Source organism: Myotis davidii, unplaced genomic scaffold (assembly GCF_000327345.1).
Source record: "Myotis davidii unplaced genomic scaffold, ASM32734v1 scaffold1377, whole genome shotgun sequence".
NCBI lineage: Eukaryota > Metazoa > Chordata > Mammalia > Chiroptera > Vespertilionidae > Myotis > Myotis davidii.
The window spans coordinates 594,171-612,882 of NW_006288854.1; the positions used below are offsets into that span (position 1 = coordinate 594,171).

General features: G+C 37.9%; 1 protein-coding gene across 8 annotated transcripts in view; it reads right to left on the minus strand.

Moving 5' to 3' along the window:
- NUP98 (nucleoporin 98kDa) overlaps positions 1-18,712 on the minus strand; it is a 100,932-nt gene that overhangs the window by 79,771 nt on the left and 2,449 nt on the right. For all 8 annotated transcript variants that reach the window (XM_015562189.1, XM_015562191.1, XM_006761044.2 and 5 more), the window contains exons 2-6: positions 7,879-7,980; positions 5,105-5,206; positions 4,821-4,994; positions 2,411-2,550; positions 1,060-1,167 (exon numbers count right to left, since the gene is read on the minus strand). In XM_015562189.1, the coding sequence (XP_015417675.1) occupies positions 1,060-1,167; positions 2,411-2,550; positions 4,821-4,994; positions 5,105-5,206; positions 7,879-7,954 (600 nt within the window). In that variant the 5' untranslated portion in view covers positions 7,955-7,980. The remainder of the gene's footprint in view (positions 1-1,059; positions 1,168-2,410; positions 2,551-4,820; positions 4,995-5,104; positions 5,207-7,878; positions 7,981-18,712) is intronic.

The following is an 18,712-nucleotide window of genomic DNA, read 5'->3' on the forward strand; positions in this document are numbered from 1 at the left end:
GAGGGGAAACAATTTATAATTTAACTCTCAAGTTAACTATAGGTCCCCTTGTCTTTCAAGTCCCACAAACACAAAGGGCTTTAATGATCTTTTAACTTTATAAAGCGAGAAGAAACAAGCCCTGTGACAATCACTTCTCCCGCTGACACCGCTACCCTGGCCTCTCCAAGACGGGCCTGTGGGACCTGGTGCCCCAGCTCCCCTATGGGCCCTGCTCTGTGAGTGACAGTGGGGAGCTCCTCAACCCCCTGATAGGCCCTGCTCTGTGAGTGACAGGGGGGATCTCCCCAACCCCCTCATGGGCGATATCAAAGTCAAAAGAGAAACTTAAGAGCACATAACGTAAGATTTCATCTTTAAATGCAAAAATAGGCAAAACATGGGTATCCAGGTTAGTGGTTACCTTTAGAAGGGGAGGATTATGACTGGGGGGTTGGGCACAAAGGGTACCCTCAGGGGTGCTGGTAATGCTGTGTCTTTAGATCCTAATTACGTGAGTGTAGTTTACTCAGTGAAAGCTTACTATGTTGCATAAACTTACGACTTTGCATAAGTTTATTAAAAACACACACATAGCCTGACTGGTATTGCTAAGTGGTTAGCAATACAGCCCACACACCAAAGGGTTGAGGGTTTGATCCCCAACCCTGGTCTTGGCAGCAGGCAAACAATTGATGTTTCTCCCCCACCCCCCACCCCACTTCTCCTTCCACTCTCTTTAAAAATCAATGGAAAAAATACCTTCAGGTAAGAATTAACAAAAACAAACAAATGAAAAAACACACATATATCCCAGACACACACTGCCCAATGTAGTGTGGGCAACATCCAATCAGAATACACTATTAGTAGAATTAGCCCGTACATACAATCTGAATATTGTTCCTGCCTAAAACAACACATATCTAGAAACAGCACGTTAATTTAAAAAATAATTCGTTTTTTACATAAACCTAATGTAAATCGCTTGAGCCTAAAAATAATAAAAAAAAATTTCAAAAGCTGTTCTCCAATAGAATCAAAAGGTTAGTTTGATATTCTGTATTGCATTTTACTGACCTCTAGTGACTTGCTTTCATATTCTTTCATAGCAGTGATACACTGGTGCTTGGTACTGATGTTAGTACTAACTCCAGCTTTAACCATAGTATCCGTACCAGTTAGAGGCTGCAACAGAAGATAAAAGCAAATTTGAAAATCTAAAGCAAATGTATAAATCTAGGCTTGATATCCCTACTCTCACAGGCACAATTCTGCAACCACTGAACCCTATTAACTAGTCCATTAGGTCTTTTACTAATGAGATGGTTCCAAGGATGCTTGCCTAAATACACTGCATGTCTGTTTTCTCCCTACATCAATCTCAATAATAGTTATCACAAACCCAGAAACTAATCCCATAACCAAACCATCTAATTATCTACTAAAAGATACTTAATATTTAAAACTTTATCCAGTTTATCCAATATACCCATTTAAACCTCTATTTCTGAGACGGGCCTCTTTTGAAATGTTTGCTTTATAACTATTATTGCATTTAACAAATATGGAAGCCTGATTCCACCACCCGCCTATGATCATATGAGGAAAAAGAAACAACTAAAGATTCTTACTTATGTCTGTACTTTTCTCAATTATTGTACTTTCTAAGAGACAACACGTAGTATTTTTTTCTCTATCATTTGTATTTACTTTTATTTTAAATTAAGAATTCTAAATTCAGTACTGTTATGAATTTACCGCCTTGCCTGAGAAATTCTTTACTTTCTGAACTTTTGACAAGCCCTATTTTTGCCAGATTGCCATTAGGCTATAACTGCCTCAAGCCTATCCTAAGTATCTTCCAACCAATCACATCAAGTGGTATTCCATATATTTTTGTAAACAATAGCTTCCGCTCTAATCCTCTATCCAACTCCTCTCAAAAAAGCCAAAGAAAACAAAACTCTATTGCCCCATTTTGCCATTTCACCAACAAAAAAGCTTTATTTTTAACTAACATACAATACTGATGAGTGATTCCATGTATCTCTTTGAAAAGGTCTTATTTTCCTACAGTTTGCCCCAACATTCCTTATTTCTATAAAGAATGTTTGACCATTCAGAGGCCAAATTATGAACACAGTAAATATTAGTATAAATTCAACCTTATATTACCTGTTATAATCAACCTTGTGAATACAAATTTGACTGGGGTGAATATAATTCAAATATGCATTATAATCTAAATTTATATTTCAAGACCTTGCCTTTCTACTATACAACTAATTACAGATTTTGTTCTTAGCACATCTTTTGGGAAGAATGAGACTAAACTTTGCATAATTCGAAGGAGAAAAAATTTTAGGATTCATCCTACAAATATACAAATGGGAGAGAAGTTCCACAAAAGTTGGAAGAAAATACTTACATTAAATTTAATGGTAGTCCCAGTGGGAGCAGCTGTAAAACTACTGGGCCCAAAAAGGGAGCCAGATGTGTTTCCAAAAGGATTGGAGGTGGTATTTGTAGTTCCAAAAAGTCCCCCACTGCTAGTACTTGTTCCAAAATCTATAAATTAGATAGAAAAAATTAGATGGTAAAGAATGTAAGAACCTGTAAGGTATCTTGAAATTGAACTGTGGCACTAGAACAGCTGTACTTTCACAACCTCAAATTTTCTCTTTCAAATTTCGTTTTCACTAGCAGGTATTTCATACGCATACACACACACACACAACTCTAAGCTCACAACTCTGAAGTGACGCAAAATCTGAATCCTAGCCCTAACCGGTTTGGCTCAGTGGACAGAGCGTCAGCCTGCGGACTCAAGGGTCCCATGTTCGATTCCGGTCAAGGGCATGTACCTTGTTTGCAGGCACATACCCAGTGGGGAGTGTGCAGGAGGCAGCTGATTGATGTTTCTAACGCTCTATCCCTCTCCCTTCCTCTCTGTAAAAAATCAATAAAAAATATATTTTTTAAAATAAAGTCACTGCATCACAAAACATTTTTTTTTAAAAAATCTGAATCCTATATTCAACTAAGTTTCCACGAAGTCCTACTTGGGTATCATTGAAATACAAGTTAAAAGAAACAGTATTTTTTTTCATTATAAATTTTATCTCATTTCTCATTTCTTGTCAAGACTAATACTAAATGAGCTTGTATTTCTTTTTTTAAAAATGTATTTTACTGAATTTTTACAGAGAAAAAGGGAGAGGGATAGAGAGTTAGAAACATTGTTCAGCTGCCTCCTGCACACGCCCTACTGGGGATGTGCCCAAAACCAAGGTACATGCCCTGGACCGGAATCAAACATGGGACCCTTGCATCTGCAGGCCGACGCTCTATCCACTGAGCCAAACCGATTAGGGCAAATGAGCTTCTATTTCTGAAAGCATCTTAACACAACAGACTGCAACAAGGGCCATAGTATATTTTATTTACATATTACTAAAAACACCCACACATAATCAGAAGTTTAAAACATACAAATGGTCCTATTATGACAACTAAACAGGTTAATGTAAAATTTCACACAGAAAAATAATATAGAAAAATTGGTAGGCATGCTGATCATTTTATAGAAAGTAGATCCTCGCATCATCTTACTTTTCCAAAAGGCTCATTTTAAAAATTAATTGGAAAAAAATAATAAAAATTAAGTGAATTTAACTGTTCTATAAGGGGTATTTTGCAAAATATGAGAAATACTACTTCTAAAGAAGTTATCTATATAGAGCCAGAAATGTCAGTAAGTAATGGAAAGTTATCTGCCAATACTATTTAATACTAGGCGATATCCTAATTACCATGTTAAAAAGAAAGCACTCTCAATGGCAAATTATTTTCTAAAAACATATTCTAATCTATAAAGTAAATAGATACATCTCTTTTGAATTAGTACGTTAGATTGCATTTTACATTGTCATGGTTAAATATTTCAACATCCCCCAAAAGTTTTCCCTTTGTAATATACTGATAGTTTGGTAACTTAGTCGTCCTGCCATTTGCTTGTGCTGGGAATGGCAGCAACTCACAAGCCACATCTGTTCAACTAAAGTGCTGGGTGGAGAAACATCCCCAGATCACATTTAGATCACAACAGAAAGAAGTCATCAATTAAACATATCTGCCGTGGGCAAGAAATGGAGGAAACTAACCATGTCATGGCCAGTATTTGTCACTGCCGCTCTAGTCTCTCTCCATATCAAATGTGAAACGGAGATAAAAAGGTGCCCAGCCGAAACCGGTTTGGCTCAGTGGATAGAGCGTCGGCCTGTGGACTGAAAGGTCCCAGGTTCGATTCCGGTCAAGGGCATGTACCTGGGTTGCGGGCACATCCCCAGTGGGAGATGTGCAGGAGGCAGCTGATTGATGTTTCTCACTCATCAATGTTTCTAACTCTCTATCTCTCTCCCTTCCTCTCTGTAAAAAATCAATAAAATATATTAAAAAAAAAAAAAAGGTGCCCATGCCACACAATACTGTTGACTACACACATTCCTCCTCATAATTTTTCCTGTCTTAACACTTACGACACCACTCTAACCGGGCTTTTCATCCCATCTCTGGTCATTCTATTATCAGGTGCCTCTAACTTCACATATCCCTTAAATACTAATGCTTTTCTGATTTCCATTCTTGAAAAGATGTACATCCCCCCACCCCCTTTTCTAGTCTATTAAACTTTCAAAATATTTTGAAGTTTTCTTCTCCCTCTGTTTCTGCCATCTGGTGGGGGAAAAAGATGTTGAGCACAGGGAAAAGGAGAAGAAAAAAACATTCAATAGGAAATCTGATTGTTAAATGTAGATGTCCAATGATGTCCTACTTACTCCCAAAGCCAGTTGGCTTATTTTGTGCAAAGGCATTGTTTTGGGATGAGAAAAGACTGGTCCCTGTGCTTGCAGCTCCAAACAAGCTATTTGATGTTCCTGTTGATGTGCCAAACCCAAAACCGGTGCTTGTGGTAGCTGGCTGGCTAAATGAACTGGAACCAAATAATCCTCCTGGGAGATGGAAGGGGGTAAAAAACAGTTATACAGACATATTAGAGCCACTTTGTGAAGTCCTATATCAGCTATAAATAAGTCAACTCTATTCCACATAAAGCCCCTACCTGGTTTGGTCTGTGAATTTCCAAATAGGCCTCCAGTATTGTTACTAGAACCAAATGCAGATGTTCCAAATGCCCCTCCACTAGTAGTGCCAAAGCCAGTATCTGAAAAAAACCAAATCCATGGTTAAAATAAGATCTAAATCAGGTGATAATATAAAAAAGAATATTGATATCTCTTAATATTCTACATCTGGATAGGACCATTGGTCTAATCTTTTTTAAAAATTTATTTATTGACAGTACTATAGATGTCCTCCCATTTACCCCCCTCCAACTACCATTCCCCCACCCCAGGCCTTAGCCACAATATTGTATGTCTATGGGCTATGCATATAGCATATCCAGTAACTGCCACAATAATATGTATGTGTGTGTGTGTGTGTGTGTGTGTGTGTATTTTTTACAGAGAGGAGAGGAGAGAGATAGTTAGAAACATCGATGAGAGAGAAACATCGATCAGCTGCCTCCTGCACACTCCCCTCTGGGGATGTGCCCGCAACCAAGGTACATTCCCTTGACCAGAATCAAACCTGGGACCCTTCAGTCTGCAGGCGGATGCTCTATCCACTAAGCCAAAACGGTTCAGGATGCCACGATATTTTGAACTTAATTAAAAAAGGTCTGCCGCTTGCATCTATAGACGCTTATGGCAGTTAACTGGTTAAATGTTCTTAAGTTAATCTCTTCCTGTCCCCCTTGTCTAAACAATTTTTTCAAAATTCCATCAGACTACTAATTATAAAGCCAATTAAGCCACAGGCATTTTTTCCCCATTGTCCCCAGGTAAAGTAAGAAAACAAAGTGAAAAGGTGTGACTTCAACAGGTAGGTTAAAAAAAAGGGGAGAGGGGGAGTGCCAAGGTAACTAGTTACTGAGTTACATACAAAAGTAAAATCATCAAAATTAAAGTATTAATATTCTCTTCACATATCATATTCTCCATAGTCAATGGGATGAACAGTCCTTAATTTTCTAGAGAACATCAGAATGACCTGGAAGTGTTTTCAAAATACATGTTTAGATTCCAACCTCCAAGATCCTAATTCATAGTTCTATAATGAGAAATATGTACTTTGAGGGGAAAAAGGTGACTCTTAGGAACATTCTTAATTTAAAAATCAAGGACCTAGATATAGAGTGCTCTACAAGGTCAGGACACCTGAAAATGTTTCTCTATCATTTTTATTAAGCATGATTGAGGTTTGTAGTTATGCTTTTTAAAAATCCTCAAAAAATTAAGAATAGAACTACTATATGAACCAGCAATTCTTCCTCTGGGAAGTTATTTGAAGAGTATGAAACCACTAATTTGAAAGATGTATGCACTCCTATGTTCATTGAAGTATTATTTACAATAGCCAAGATATGGATATAACCTAAGTGTCAATGGATGGATGAATGAATAAAGATGTGAGATATACATTTAAAAAAATGAAATAATGCCATTTAAGACATTATGAATGGAGATTGAGGGTATTAAACTAAGTGAAATTAAACCAAAAAAAGGACAAAAATTGTATGGTTTCATTAATGTATAATATAAAACAAAAACAACAAATGAATAAACAAGATAAAACAAAACTACTCAGATACAGACAAAGATTGGTGGTTAGCATAGGGGATGGAGGTTTGAGGGGAAGACTAAATAAGTTAAGGAGGTCAAATGTATGGCAACAGAAACTAGACTTTTGGTAGTGAGCATGCTACAGTGTAGAGAGATCATACCTCAAACTTATGTTATTAACCAATATTGCCTCAAAAAAACCCCACAGCCCAGCCAGCATGGCTCAGTGGTTGAGCGTTGACCTATGAACCAGGAGATCAAGGTTCAATTCCTGGTAAAGGGCACACGCCCAGGTTGCGGGGTCGTTCCCTAGTGTGGTGTGTGCAGGAGACAGCCGATCAATGATTTTTCTCTCATCATGGATGTTGCTATCTCTCCCTCTCCCTTCCTCTCTGAAATCAATAAAAATATTAAAAACAAACAAAACAAAAAACACAAACCAACACACAAAAGATTATTTTAACAAAACATTTTTAAATGAGTGAATAAGCGTTGCTATAGGAAACTAGTGTCACGCACAATACTGGGTGGGGAGGGGAGGGGATCTCAGGAAGGCTGGTGGGAATTAGGGAATTAGACACCTGAACAATTCTGTTTCTGAACATCACATCTTTTTCATATAGTAAATCTCAGAGCAGTTATTCAATAATTGCAGTAGGCTTCAATATTTAACAAGTTATTTCCTGGTCTGAAAATTAGAAACAAACTTTTTGCTAAAAGGACCAATAAAGCCCTGGCCGGTTTGGCTCAGTGGATAGAGCATATTCCTATGGAATGAAGGGTCCTGGATTCAATTCCTCTCAAGGGCACATGCCTGGGTTGTGGGCTTCATCCCCAATTGGGGGTGTGCAGGAGGCAGCCAATCAACGATTCTCTCTCATCACTGATGTTTCTAGCTCTCTCTCCCCCTCTCCCTTCCTCTCTGAAATCAATCAAAATATATTTTAAAAAAAGAAAAATTTTTTAATAAAAAGGCCAATATAAAAATATTTTAAATACCTACTGATGATCAGAAAGTCTTGAAAACTCAGAATTTATTTCTACAGTCTTAGAAAAATTTCACAATATCTTATCCTGATCATTTCTTCAAAAAGATTTTGCTATAAAAACCGAAGTATAAATAAAATTCCTCTCTAAAGCCATCAAAGTGGATGTGTTCTTAATAAGAATAGCTTAAGATTCCCTCCCCACCTTTTTTTTTTAAACTTACTCTGCCCAAATGTTGAAGTTGTGCCAAAGCCACCTGTACCACCCCCAAAGGGTGTTCCAAATGACTTATTAAACATCTTCAAAAGGAGTCTGCTTCAGAATGCTGGAAAGAAGAAAAAATTATCATTTTATAATTATCATCACAGAATACAATGTAAGTATTTCAGAAAATACATCAGGCCATATAAACTCCCTTAGATCTGTTCAAGTTGTAGCATAATACTCACCACTCTCATTCAATATCCTCTAACTTTGTATAATAAATTAGACCTTGAAAAATTGGGCTGAATAGCACAAAGTGAAGTTAAAGTTCAGATCCCACCAAAAGATCCCTTTAAAACAATGTTTTTTAACCTTCTATAAACCTAAGCCTGCCCTTTGAATGACGATTTCAGGTCCACAGTGCTAGATTTTGACATGCTCATCTAGGAGGTTATGCACAATTCCCATAAAAAATTACAGTAATATTCTGCTATCCTAACCACCTGAGAAGCTAAAATTTTTGTCAAGGTTTATTTTCCATAGTTTGCATTGTAAAAAGTTTTTCCCTCTGTTTTTGTATATAAAAGGGAGAGGGGATGGGGGTGGGGAACAGAGGGAGAGAGAGAGAGACACATAGATTGGTTGCTTCCAGAACCCGCCCCTACTGCGGTGGGGATTGAACCTGCAATTAAGGTACACACCCTTGACCAGGAATAGAACCATTGAGCCATACCAGCAAGGGCTTATTTGTATTTTTTGACAGATAAATGATTTTCCTACGATGTACACATAATTCAAGTTTTTTCTTCTAGTAAAATCATGCCTTGTTCATATAATAAAATTAAATATAACTTTTCTTTGTTCCAGTGTCCCATTAGTACTTAAACACCTAAAACATTATGTGCAACATTGGAAAAGATGAAGCTGTCTTTATTATTTTTTTATATATTTTATTAATTTTTTACAGAGAGGAAGAGAGATAGTTAGAAACATCGATTCAGCTGCCTCCTGCACACCCCCTACTGGGGATGTGCCCGCAACCAAGGTACATGCCCTTGACCAGAATCGAACCTGGGACCCTTCAGTCCACAGGCCGACGCTCTATCCACTGAGTCGAACCAGTCGGGCGAAGCTGTCTTTAAATACCTAGTGCTTTTATAGAAATTAACAGTCTGTCCCCTAAACTCTCCTAGAAAAAAATTTCCACAGTGAGTTTCCAACATCTAGGAATTTAATAACTCCTTTGATTAAACAAAGCTCACTGAAACCAGTTGTCCAAGATGGCTAGGGCTGCTACATCAGAATCACTGGCAAGCTTTTCAAAATATGCCTCCACCCACCCAGGTTCCATTCTAGAAATAACTGAACCAGTCCTGGCTGGTCAAGGCTACATATCTGGGATACAGGTTCATTCCCCAGCCCCAGCTGGGTATGTGAGGGAGGCAACCAATCCATGTGTCTCTCTCACATCAATGATTTTTTCCTTCCCTCCTTCCCTTTCACAATCTCAGGAAATCAATAGAAAAAATATCCTCGGTGAGGATAAAAAAAGGTTTTTTTGATTTTTAATAATCTTATCTAATACTGAAAACTAGATTCACACATATATTTCAAAAGGGATTTTAAGTAGTAATAAAATATTCTGTGAAACACCTCACAGTTTATAAACTCTTGTATATTGTCTCAACAACCCTGAAAGGATATTATGCTTAATTTACCACCTGCATTTTACAGATAAGAAAACAGAATCAGGTGTTTAGCAAGCTTCCCAAAGTTAAAGTTTAACCTATCTTCTGACTTCACATGGATTCCCTCAATCCTAGGAAAGAATATACTAAGCAACAAGTAAGAACATATATAGTATTAAGGAAATTTATCTGTTCCAGACCCAAGAACAAGAGACAATGCAGAGACCAAATCCTTTTTGATTCTGGCAAGGATGAGCTTGGCTTAGTCTCAAACCTGACCATACTGGGATTCTAAATATGTGTGTGTGTGTGTGTGTGTGTGTGTATGTTTTAATTATTACCACCTTAGCAGGTTTGGCTCAGTGGCTAGAGCATCAGGCTGCGGACTGAAGGGTCCCAGGACTTTTGTGATATCATACTATGTTAGTACAGTTTTGGTAATATTATACTTAAAATCCTTTTATTCTTAAAATGTTAATGTTTATTGCATGTAATATATGTAAGATTATTTTTTTGAATTGGTGTTTATTGCATGTGACATATTTAAAATCGTTTTTCTTGAGATATTAATGTTTAATGCATGTAACATTATTACATTTAACATCGTTTTTCTTGAAATATTAAGATCTATTGCATGTAATATTATTATATTTAAAATAGGTTTTGTTGAAATTAAAAAAACTAAAAAGAAAATCAAAGGAAGAAAAAGAAAAGAACATGGAAACCATTAAAAAAAACAGTCAGAAATGAAGGGTACAGCCCAACTGACATGGGTCTACGGCTGAGCGTTGACCTATGAACCAAGAGGTCACGGTTCAGGTTTCAGGCTAAATCCCCAGTAGGGAGCATACAGGAGGCAGCTAATAGATGTTTCTCTCTCATGATGTTTCTATCTATCCCTCTCCCTTCCTCTCTGTAAAATCAATAAAAAATACAAATATTTGCACTTTTTTTCATTTTCAAAAAATGTAGAAAATCCATTCAAAAAATAAAAAGAAGTAATCCTAGAGACCGAAATGTGTGGAACTTCTAAATATACTCAAGTTTAAAGGCATGTCACTCATTCCTGGAATGATACTAGCTAGCTAACATTTGAGTTCTATGTTCCAGGCAAAGTTCCAAACACTTTTTATGAATTATCTCATATAAACCTTCTAAGAATCCAGTGAGGTATTTTTATCCCTATTTTATAAATGCTGAAATTGAGACACAAAAAGTAATTAGCCCCAGATCACAAAGCTATTAGTTATGTGCCACATAACAATGTTTCAGTCAATAAGGGACTGCATATATGATAGTAGCCCATTAAGACTATGCTGTACAGCCTAGGTGTGTAGTAGGCTATACCATCTAGGTTTGTGTAAGTGCACTCTCTGATGTTGGCACAATGAAATCACCTAACAACACATTTCTCTGTTGTTAAGTGTTACATGACTACTCTGACTCCAGAACCTGTGCTTTAAGAGTCTAGAGAGTCTAGAGCTGTCCTAGAGAAAGAACACGGACAACTAAAAAAAAATGACTTTGCACTCACTATAAATAAGAAGAAGATAAAATCAAAATTTGGCAGTACTGATCCAACACTATCAGGAGAAAGACACTTCTTTGGCAAAGATGGGAGTTCTAGTCACCATGGCCTGGATGTACTTTCCTACAAAGATTACCCACTTCCTTTATGGATGAACATACAGTTATGTTCACTCATTGCTTTCTTTTTGGTATAAGACCTATTTAGAAAGAAAAAATGAAAATGAAATAGTAGTACACAGGAAGAAACAATCCCCTTAAAATGTACTATGCTCTCTATGCTCAATCTTCTAATTAACAATTCAGACTATATGATACAAGAAAGAGGCAGCCTTAATAACGGACACCAGTAGTTGAGTATTCCTCACCCATCCCAAATGAAGCTCAATAAATTAATGTCCTGGTTTATACATCCAACTTTTGTGAGTTTTGTGAACTCTGGGTATAATGACAAAACTTCATTTTCTTCTAGAAAAGTGGTAGACAGACTCTGACATATGGTAACAACCAAGCATTGCCAACTTTAAGTGCTATCTGAAATGACTAAGCAAGCTTGATGCTCTCTGACAACACAAAATTACACAAATGGAAAGTACAGGCACAACCGTGGACATACTGTGGGTTCCGTTCTAGATCACTGAATAAAGTGAATATCACAATTAAAGCAAGTCAGTTTTTTTGCTGGTGGAGGGTTTTGCCTTTGATTTGTTAAAAAAAAAATTGCAACATCTGTGAAACGCAACAAATGAAGTATACCTGTAATTTTTCCTTTCCACTTTACTGAGTTCTTTTGTATCACTCAGTAAGCAAAAACATTATTTGTTAGATGAATGGATTGGTGGAGTACTTTCCAGTTTTATAAAGTACTTTTTCATATATTCTCTCATCTAATCTTCACAAAAGTACTAACAGAGGCAGGAACTAGCATCCATACTTAAAATGAAAGAAAAAAATGTTGATTTTTACCTAAAATGAGAGAGGAAGAATGGGAGAGATAGGCAGAATTCCAGGAAGAGATCAGCTAATCTTAATCACCTAATTGACATCCCAGCAAAATTATCTGCCATCCTCTGGATTGTTTTACTATATCCCTCCTATGATTGATCACTAGATCAAACCATTTTCCCTTTGTTAGGACATTCATTTGTTTCTCTAAAAACTATGTCCACTTTTCTTTCTAAAAATTACTGCTCAAACCTCACCTGCTTCACAAGACTGTCCCAGATTAGACCCTTCAGAAACACTTGCCCTTTCCAAACCTTATTACATAAACTGAATGCCTCCCAGCTGTTTGTAGTTATGCAATATATTTGTTGTTATACCTGCCTCTGGGTCATATGATCTCTGGTAAAAAGCATCTTAATTTTATTCAATTTCTCCCATTAGGGTATACATTAATTTTAAAGTAATCCACAGTATCTAATACAGATCCTCACTTACAACGCTGAGTAGCATTTTTTTTCATCCTCTTAACATAATCCTCATTTCAAAAAAAACGTAAGTAGTGAAAAGTGTACATTAGCTTTGGATTGAGACAAATCTGTATTTAAGGTTCTGCCCCTTATTATCTTCGCAATTCTCTGCAAATCTGAAATTAATTAGAAAGTTTAAATTTAGCCCTAGCTGGTTTGGCTCAGTGGATAGAGCGTCAGCCTGCTGACTGAAGGATCCTGGGTTGGGTTCCAGTCAAGGGCATATGCCTGGGTTGCAGGCTCGATCCCCAGTAGGGGTTGTGCAGGAGGCAGCCAATCAATGATTCTCTCTCATCATTGATGTTTCTCTCTCTCTCTCTCCCTCTCCCTTCCTTTCTGAAATCAATAAAAAATGTATTTAAAAAATTTTTTTTAATTTAAAAAGGAATGAAAAACCTCTGCCACTTGCTAGCTACTATGTAAATTGCAGTTAACTCATAATACTCAACCTCTTAAGTCTCAATTTCTGCATCTGAACAATAGTCATTATGGGGCCTACACTAAAGGACTGTTAGAAGGACAAAGTTGCCTCAAACTAGAGCTCCTGAAAAGGAGGTTTCTATTTTTTTCAATCAACATTTCACAATATTTTTAATTAGTAAAGTGTAATAATTTCCCCTCACTCTAAACTGTGATTTATCAATGCCTAACTAAAACTCTGTGTATAATACAATTCAGTTCCCAATACTTCAGTGTCATCTACTAACCACTTAACACAACCATAAAATACAATTGCAAACAACAAAAACAAAAAGCCCATACACACAACATACCCAGGCCACTCTGCCACTCATCTCACATCTCTAGCCTCATTCCCAACTACTCACCTTTTTTACAAACCCATTTGCCTATTTCTTAAGAAGGTTTACTCCAACAAGTTAGGTGTGCAAATAACAGTAATGTATGTCAAAGAAGTACACGGAAGCAAGACTCAACAAATGTGAAATTACAGTGATGAGTGGCTGTAACATGTATTCACAGAGGATGAACTATTCCCTTTCTGAACAGACAGTCCTAATTCAGGCACTCGATTCTTTTTTTACTCCCCCCGGCACTTGATTCTTTTCCCCTCGATCAATGGTTTTCAAGCATTTTTAGCTATGGAATCCAATACGTAAAACAGACATAAGCAGAAGCTGCCCTGGCCAAAATAAACAGGGGAGGGTACAGTAGAACCCTTTCAAAGAAGCTTAGGTCTGTATGAACTAGTATGAAAAAATCACTGTCCTAGATTAGAGGATCTCAAAGTGTGGTCAAAATGTCGCTAGAAGTCCCTGAGACCTCTTTCAAGGAGTCCATGAAGTCAAAACAATTTTCATAATAAGTATTAGACATTATTTACCTTATTTTACTGTGCTGACCTCTGCACTGGGGTACAAAAAGCAATGGTTAAAAAACAAAAAAAAAGCAATGGTTTATAAAACCACTGTAACCTGAGCATGAATCAAGACAAAGGCCCCAAACTGTACTAACAGTCACTGAATTATTCACTGCCACCCACTTAACAAATAGAAAAAAAAAAAAAGAAGAAAATGCACTTTAACTTGAATGTCCTTGATGAAGCACTAAATAATGATGGTATTAATTCTCAACATTTCAGTACATACCTTTTTAATACTCTGATTATTTTGGGGGATAAAATGGGAAGTACTCAAAACTACTTGTGCATATTGAAATACAAGGGTTGTCTCAAGGTAAAACACTCATGTGATTACTCTCTTCTCCCCCTCACCCCTCTCTCCTTCCCTCTGAGATTCATCAGTCTGTTCCATGTTTCAATACCTATGCATTAAGTATCTGCCCCCTGGTGGCCAGTGCGCATCATAGCTACCAGCTGAACGGTTGCTTAGGCTTTTATATAGATTGATTGGTTTCCAAGAAAGAGAGGGAGAGAGAAAAACATCAATGATGAAAATCACAGATTAGCTGCCTCCTGCACGTCCCACACGGATGGAGCATGCAACCCAGGCATGTACCATGAACTACTTGTTCATAGGTCAACGCTCAAACTCTGAGCCACCGGTGGTTGGGCTCATGTGATTACTTTTAAGATGAAACTGAACTCATTGATTTTCTCATAGAACATCATTTTTATTTCAAAGAATGATTAAAAAACCATGGTTATTCAGATTGGGAACAAAATTAGAATTTTAAAAACTTGTATCTACCACTAAGAACGCCTCAGCTTCTCAACTTCTAAAGACTTATCTGATAAGTGAAAATATTAACAACTGTACAATTAACTTTGTCAACATTTGGAAGAGCTACATACCTCAGTGAATGATCAATATATAATTTCATACAATCTCGCATGGATAATATTAATTTAAAGTGCAAGAACTGCTGAAACCGGTTTGGCTCAGTGGATAGAGCGTCGGCCTGCGGACTGAAAGGTCCCAGGTTTGATTCCGGTCAAGGGCATGTACCTGGGTTGCGGGCACATCCCCGGTAGGAGATGTGCAGGAGACGGCTGATCGATGTTTCTCTCTCATCGATGTTTCTAACTCTCTATCTCTCTCCCTTCCTCTCTGTAAAAAATCAATAAAATATATATATTTTTAAAAGTGCAAGAACTAATGAATTTTAATGTAACAGAGCACAAAAGCTCAATGATATCGTTTCAGATTTCATATTGCAACAAACTTTTAAAAAGGTTTGAGTGTAGTAGTGTCAAAGAAACAATTATTTGAAAAGACTATTTAAAAACTCTTCCCTTCAATTAGTAAAGTCATCCAAACTGTAAACAAAACAAAACACAAAAACACAACACCCTTTTCCAGTATCTGTATGAGTCTGAATTTTGCTCACATACTTCAACCAAAATGTAACCATTAATGCAAAAGATGATCTGTAAATCCAACGATCTTCTATTAAGTCAGACATTAATGATATTTGCAAAAATGTAAGATAACACCACCTGTCACTAAAATTTTAGTCATTTTTCATAAAATTACTTATGTTAACACATTAACTTATTACTTTTTAAAATCAAAATATCGTTTAAAAATTTGTTTTAATTTCTAGTAAATACTAGTAGATATAAGCCACATAAAAGCTGTTTGGAGTCTTCAATAAGTTTTAAAAGCGTGAAGGAATCCAGAGACGTCAAACTTTGAGAACCCCTCCCAAAAAACAAACAAAAAGAAACCTTTCATACCTGCTCTCTTCCTAGACCAGTGGTAGGCAAACACATTAGTCAACAGAGCCAAATATCACGAGTACAACGACTGAAATTTCTTTTGCGAGCCAAATTTTTTAAATTTAAACTATATAGGTAGGTACATTGTTATTAACTTAATTATGGTACTCCTAAGCTGGCCTTTGCTAAAAGTCCTCAATCTGAGAGGTCGACTTCAGCGAACGTACCCCCACTTCTTCTAACACCACTTCTTCCAACACCACTTCTTCCAAATAGACTCGCCCAGGCCGAAAACCGACTTCTGCGCATGGGCCACGAAGTTTCAATCGCACTGTACGTGTGCGCCCGCACGTGGTATTTTGTGGAAGAGCCACATGTGGCTCGCGAGCCAGTTTGCCAACCACTGTCCTAGACTATTGCTACAGTGTAACTCCAGTTCCACACCTTCCAATCTACCTACATTAACCCCAGCTTAAACTCACTCAGTATCAGACTTAGCTAATCCTATATAATAAAACACTAATATGCAGATCGACTGAACAGCAGGACGACCGGTCACTATGACGCACACTGACCATCAGGGGGCAGACACTCAATGCAGGAGCTGCCCCCGGTGGACAGTGCACTCCCACCAGGGGAGCACCACTCAGCCAGAAGGCGGGGCTCACAGTTGGTGAGTTGGCAGGAGCCTCTCCCACCTCCACTGCAGGTGGGCGGTAAGGAGCGAGGGGTCCCAGACTGCGAAAGCCCCAGACTGCGAGAGGGATGTCTAACTGCCAGCTTAGGCCAGATCCCCGGCAGGTGGACATCTGGACTGCGAGAAGGCGCAGACGGGGCTGAGGGACCCCCCCCCCCACAGAGTGCATGAATTTCGTGCACTAGGCTTCTAGTTAGAGCTATATTTTAAAAACCAATTTTTATTTCTCTACTGAAAATTTGCAATTGTTCCACACTACACTGAATTAAGGACAAACTCTTCAATAGGGCAATTATCAGTATTTATCAAATTCTCAGTGTTAGTACAATGGGACAAAGCCTCTGATTAGTGTATATTTATGTATATCAGTAAAATGGTAAGATAATGGAATCACAAAGCATCACATTTAATTATATCAGCTACAGGTTCCTGTACTTTCTTTCACAAAAATATACATATTGCTTTATTTAAGCAATGGTCTACCCCCTTTCAAACAAGACCTTGATTTTTCCTATCCCAGAGAATTGGAGGCTACCACAGAAATGAAAGGAGAAACTAAAGAAAATGAGTCTAGGACTCTTTGCAGCTTCCCAATACCAGATTTCAAAACAATTTAACTTAAAGGTTTTTCAAGGACAATTTTAACAAAATGGAACTTATTAGCTTACTTTATAAGCATATACCAGGCAACACATAAAGGTATGATTTTACTGAAATATATATTGGAAATATTTCCTCTAGAGAAGTGGTCTCAATCTGAGGCAATTTTGCCTCCCAGGGACATATGACAACGTCTGGAGACATTCTGAACTGTTACAACTTGGGGAGAGGGTATTATGGGTAGAGACCAGGAATACTGCTAAACATCCTGCAATACAAGACAGCTCCCCCAAATAAAGAATTACCTAGTTCCAAATGTCAACAGTGTCAAGGTGAGAAACCTTGCTCCAAATACAGCAGCTCTTCAAACATCATCATTTTGTTATAATGTTAATGAGGTGCCGTAAGAATTTAACTCATTAGCCTATGTCAAACTGGTTGTGTTATATGTAGTTTTGCTACAGTACCAAAAACCTATCAACGATGTTAGGTGAGGACTTACTATACTTAGGTTCAATTCCAAACACAAAGAATGCACCAAATTCTCATTACCTTACCTCTAATACCTATTAATTTCTGATTTTCTTAGTCCTCTAACCTTTCAACAAATTCCATAATTACAGATGTGCTCTTTATTGGAAATTAAACCCCTACTTCATAGGTTAACTGCCACCATAAAAATAATATTGCAATAAAATAACAATTTTTTCCTCTAAGCCGTGAATGTGATTTCCTGAACACACTACTTGCTCTTAGCTATCTAAGAGCTAGTGGATATAAATAAAATCAGGTACCAAAGTAGCATGTAACATGAATGTTATGAGTCCTCTTATCTGGGCCACCTATTTCAGGAGCACACAAATACCCAGCCTCTTTATAGACTACTAAAGGCCAGGTGCACGAAATTCGTACATGGGTAGGGTCCCTAGGCCTGGACATGATCAGAGCTGATCTGTGGGGTGACTGGCAGGGAGAGGGGAGACCCCTGCTGGCACCCACCTTGGCTGGCCTGGGGCCTGTGGACTAGAGGCAGCTCCTGTGTTGTGTCTGCCTCCTGGTGGTCAGTGCACATCATAGCGAGGGGTCATTCCACTGTTCAGTCAATTTGCATATTAGGGTTTTATTATATAGGATTTTTAGGTTTAATTCCTCCATATGTTTATTCATTGAAGCAAACACACTTACTGAGAGCCTACTATGTGCCAAACAACCCGAATACAAAGATAAGACAAAATTATTTACCACAGACTAATAAAAAGACAAACAGCTAAAACACAAAATTATTTGTGCTATAAATAGAAGTCTCAAATAGTGTTAATGGAAGCTTGCACCAGAGAGCATGCCAGGTAAGACTTCCCAGAAGAGGGTGATGCTTGGACTGAGAAAATATCACAGAAAATATATCCTGTCCATATCTTAGTATTTAGACTACAGATCTCTTCAGCTCTTATACTAGTACTAGAGGCCCGGTGCACAAAAATTTGTGCACTCGGTGGTGGGGGGGGGTCCCTCAGCCCGGCCTGTGCCCTCTCGCAGTCTGAGACCCCTCGGGGGATGTCCACCTGTTGGCATATTTCCCTTTTATTATATAAGATAGATCCCTGGTGCAAGGGTGGGGGTCCGGCTGGTTTGCCCGGAAGGGTGTCCCGGATCAGGGTGGGGGTCCTGCTGGGGTGCCTGGCCAGCCTGGATGAGGGGCTGAGGGCTGTTTTCAGATTGGCCATGAGGGG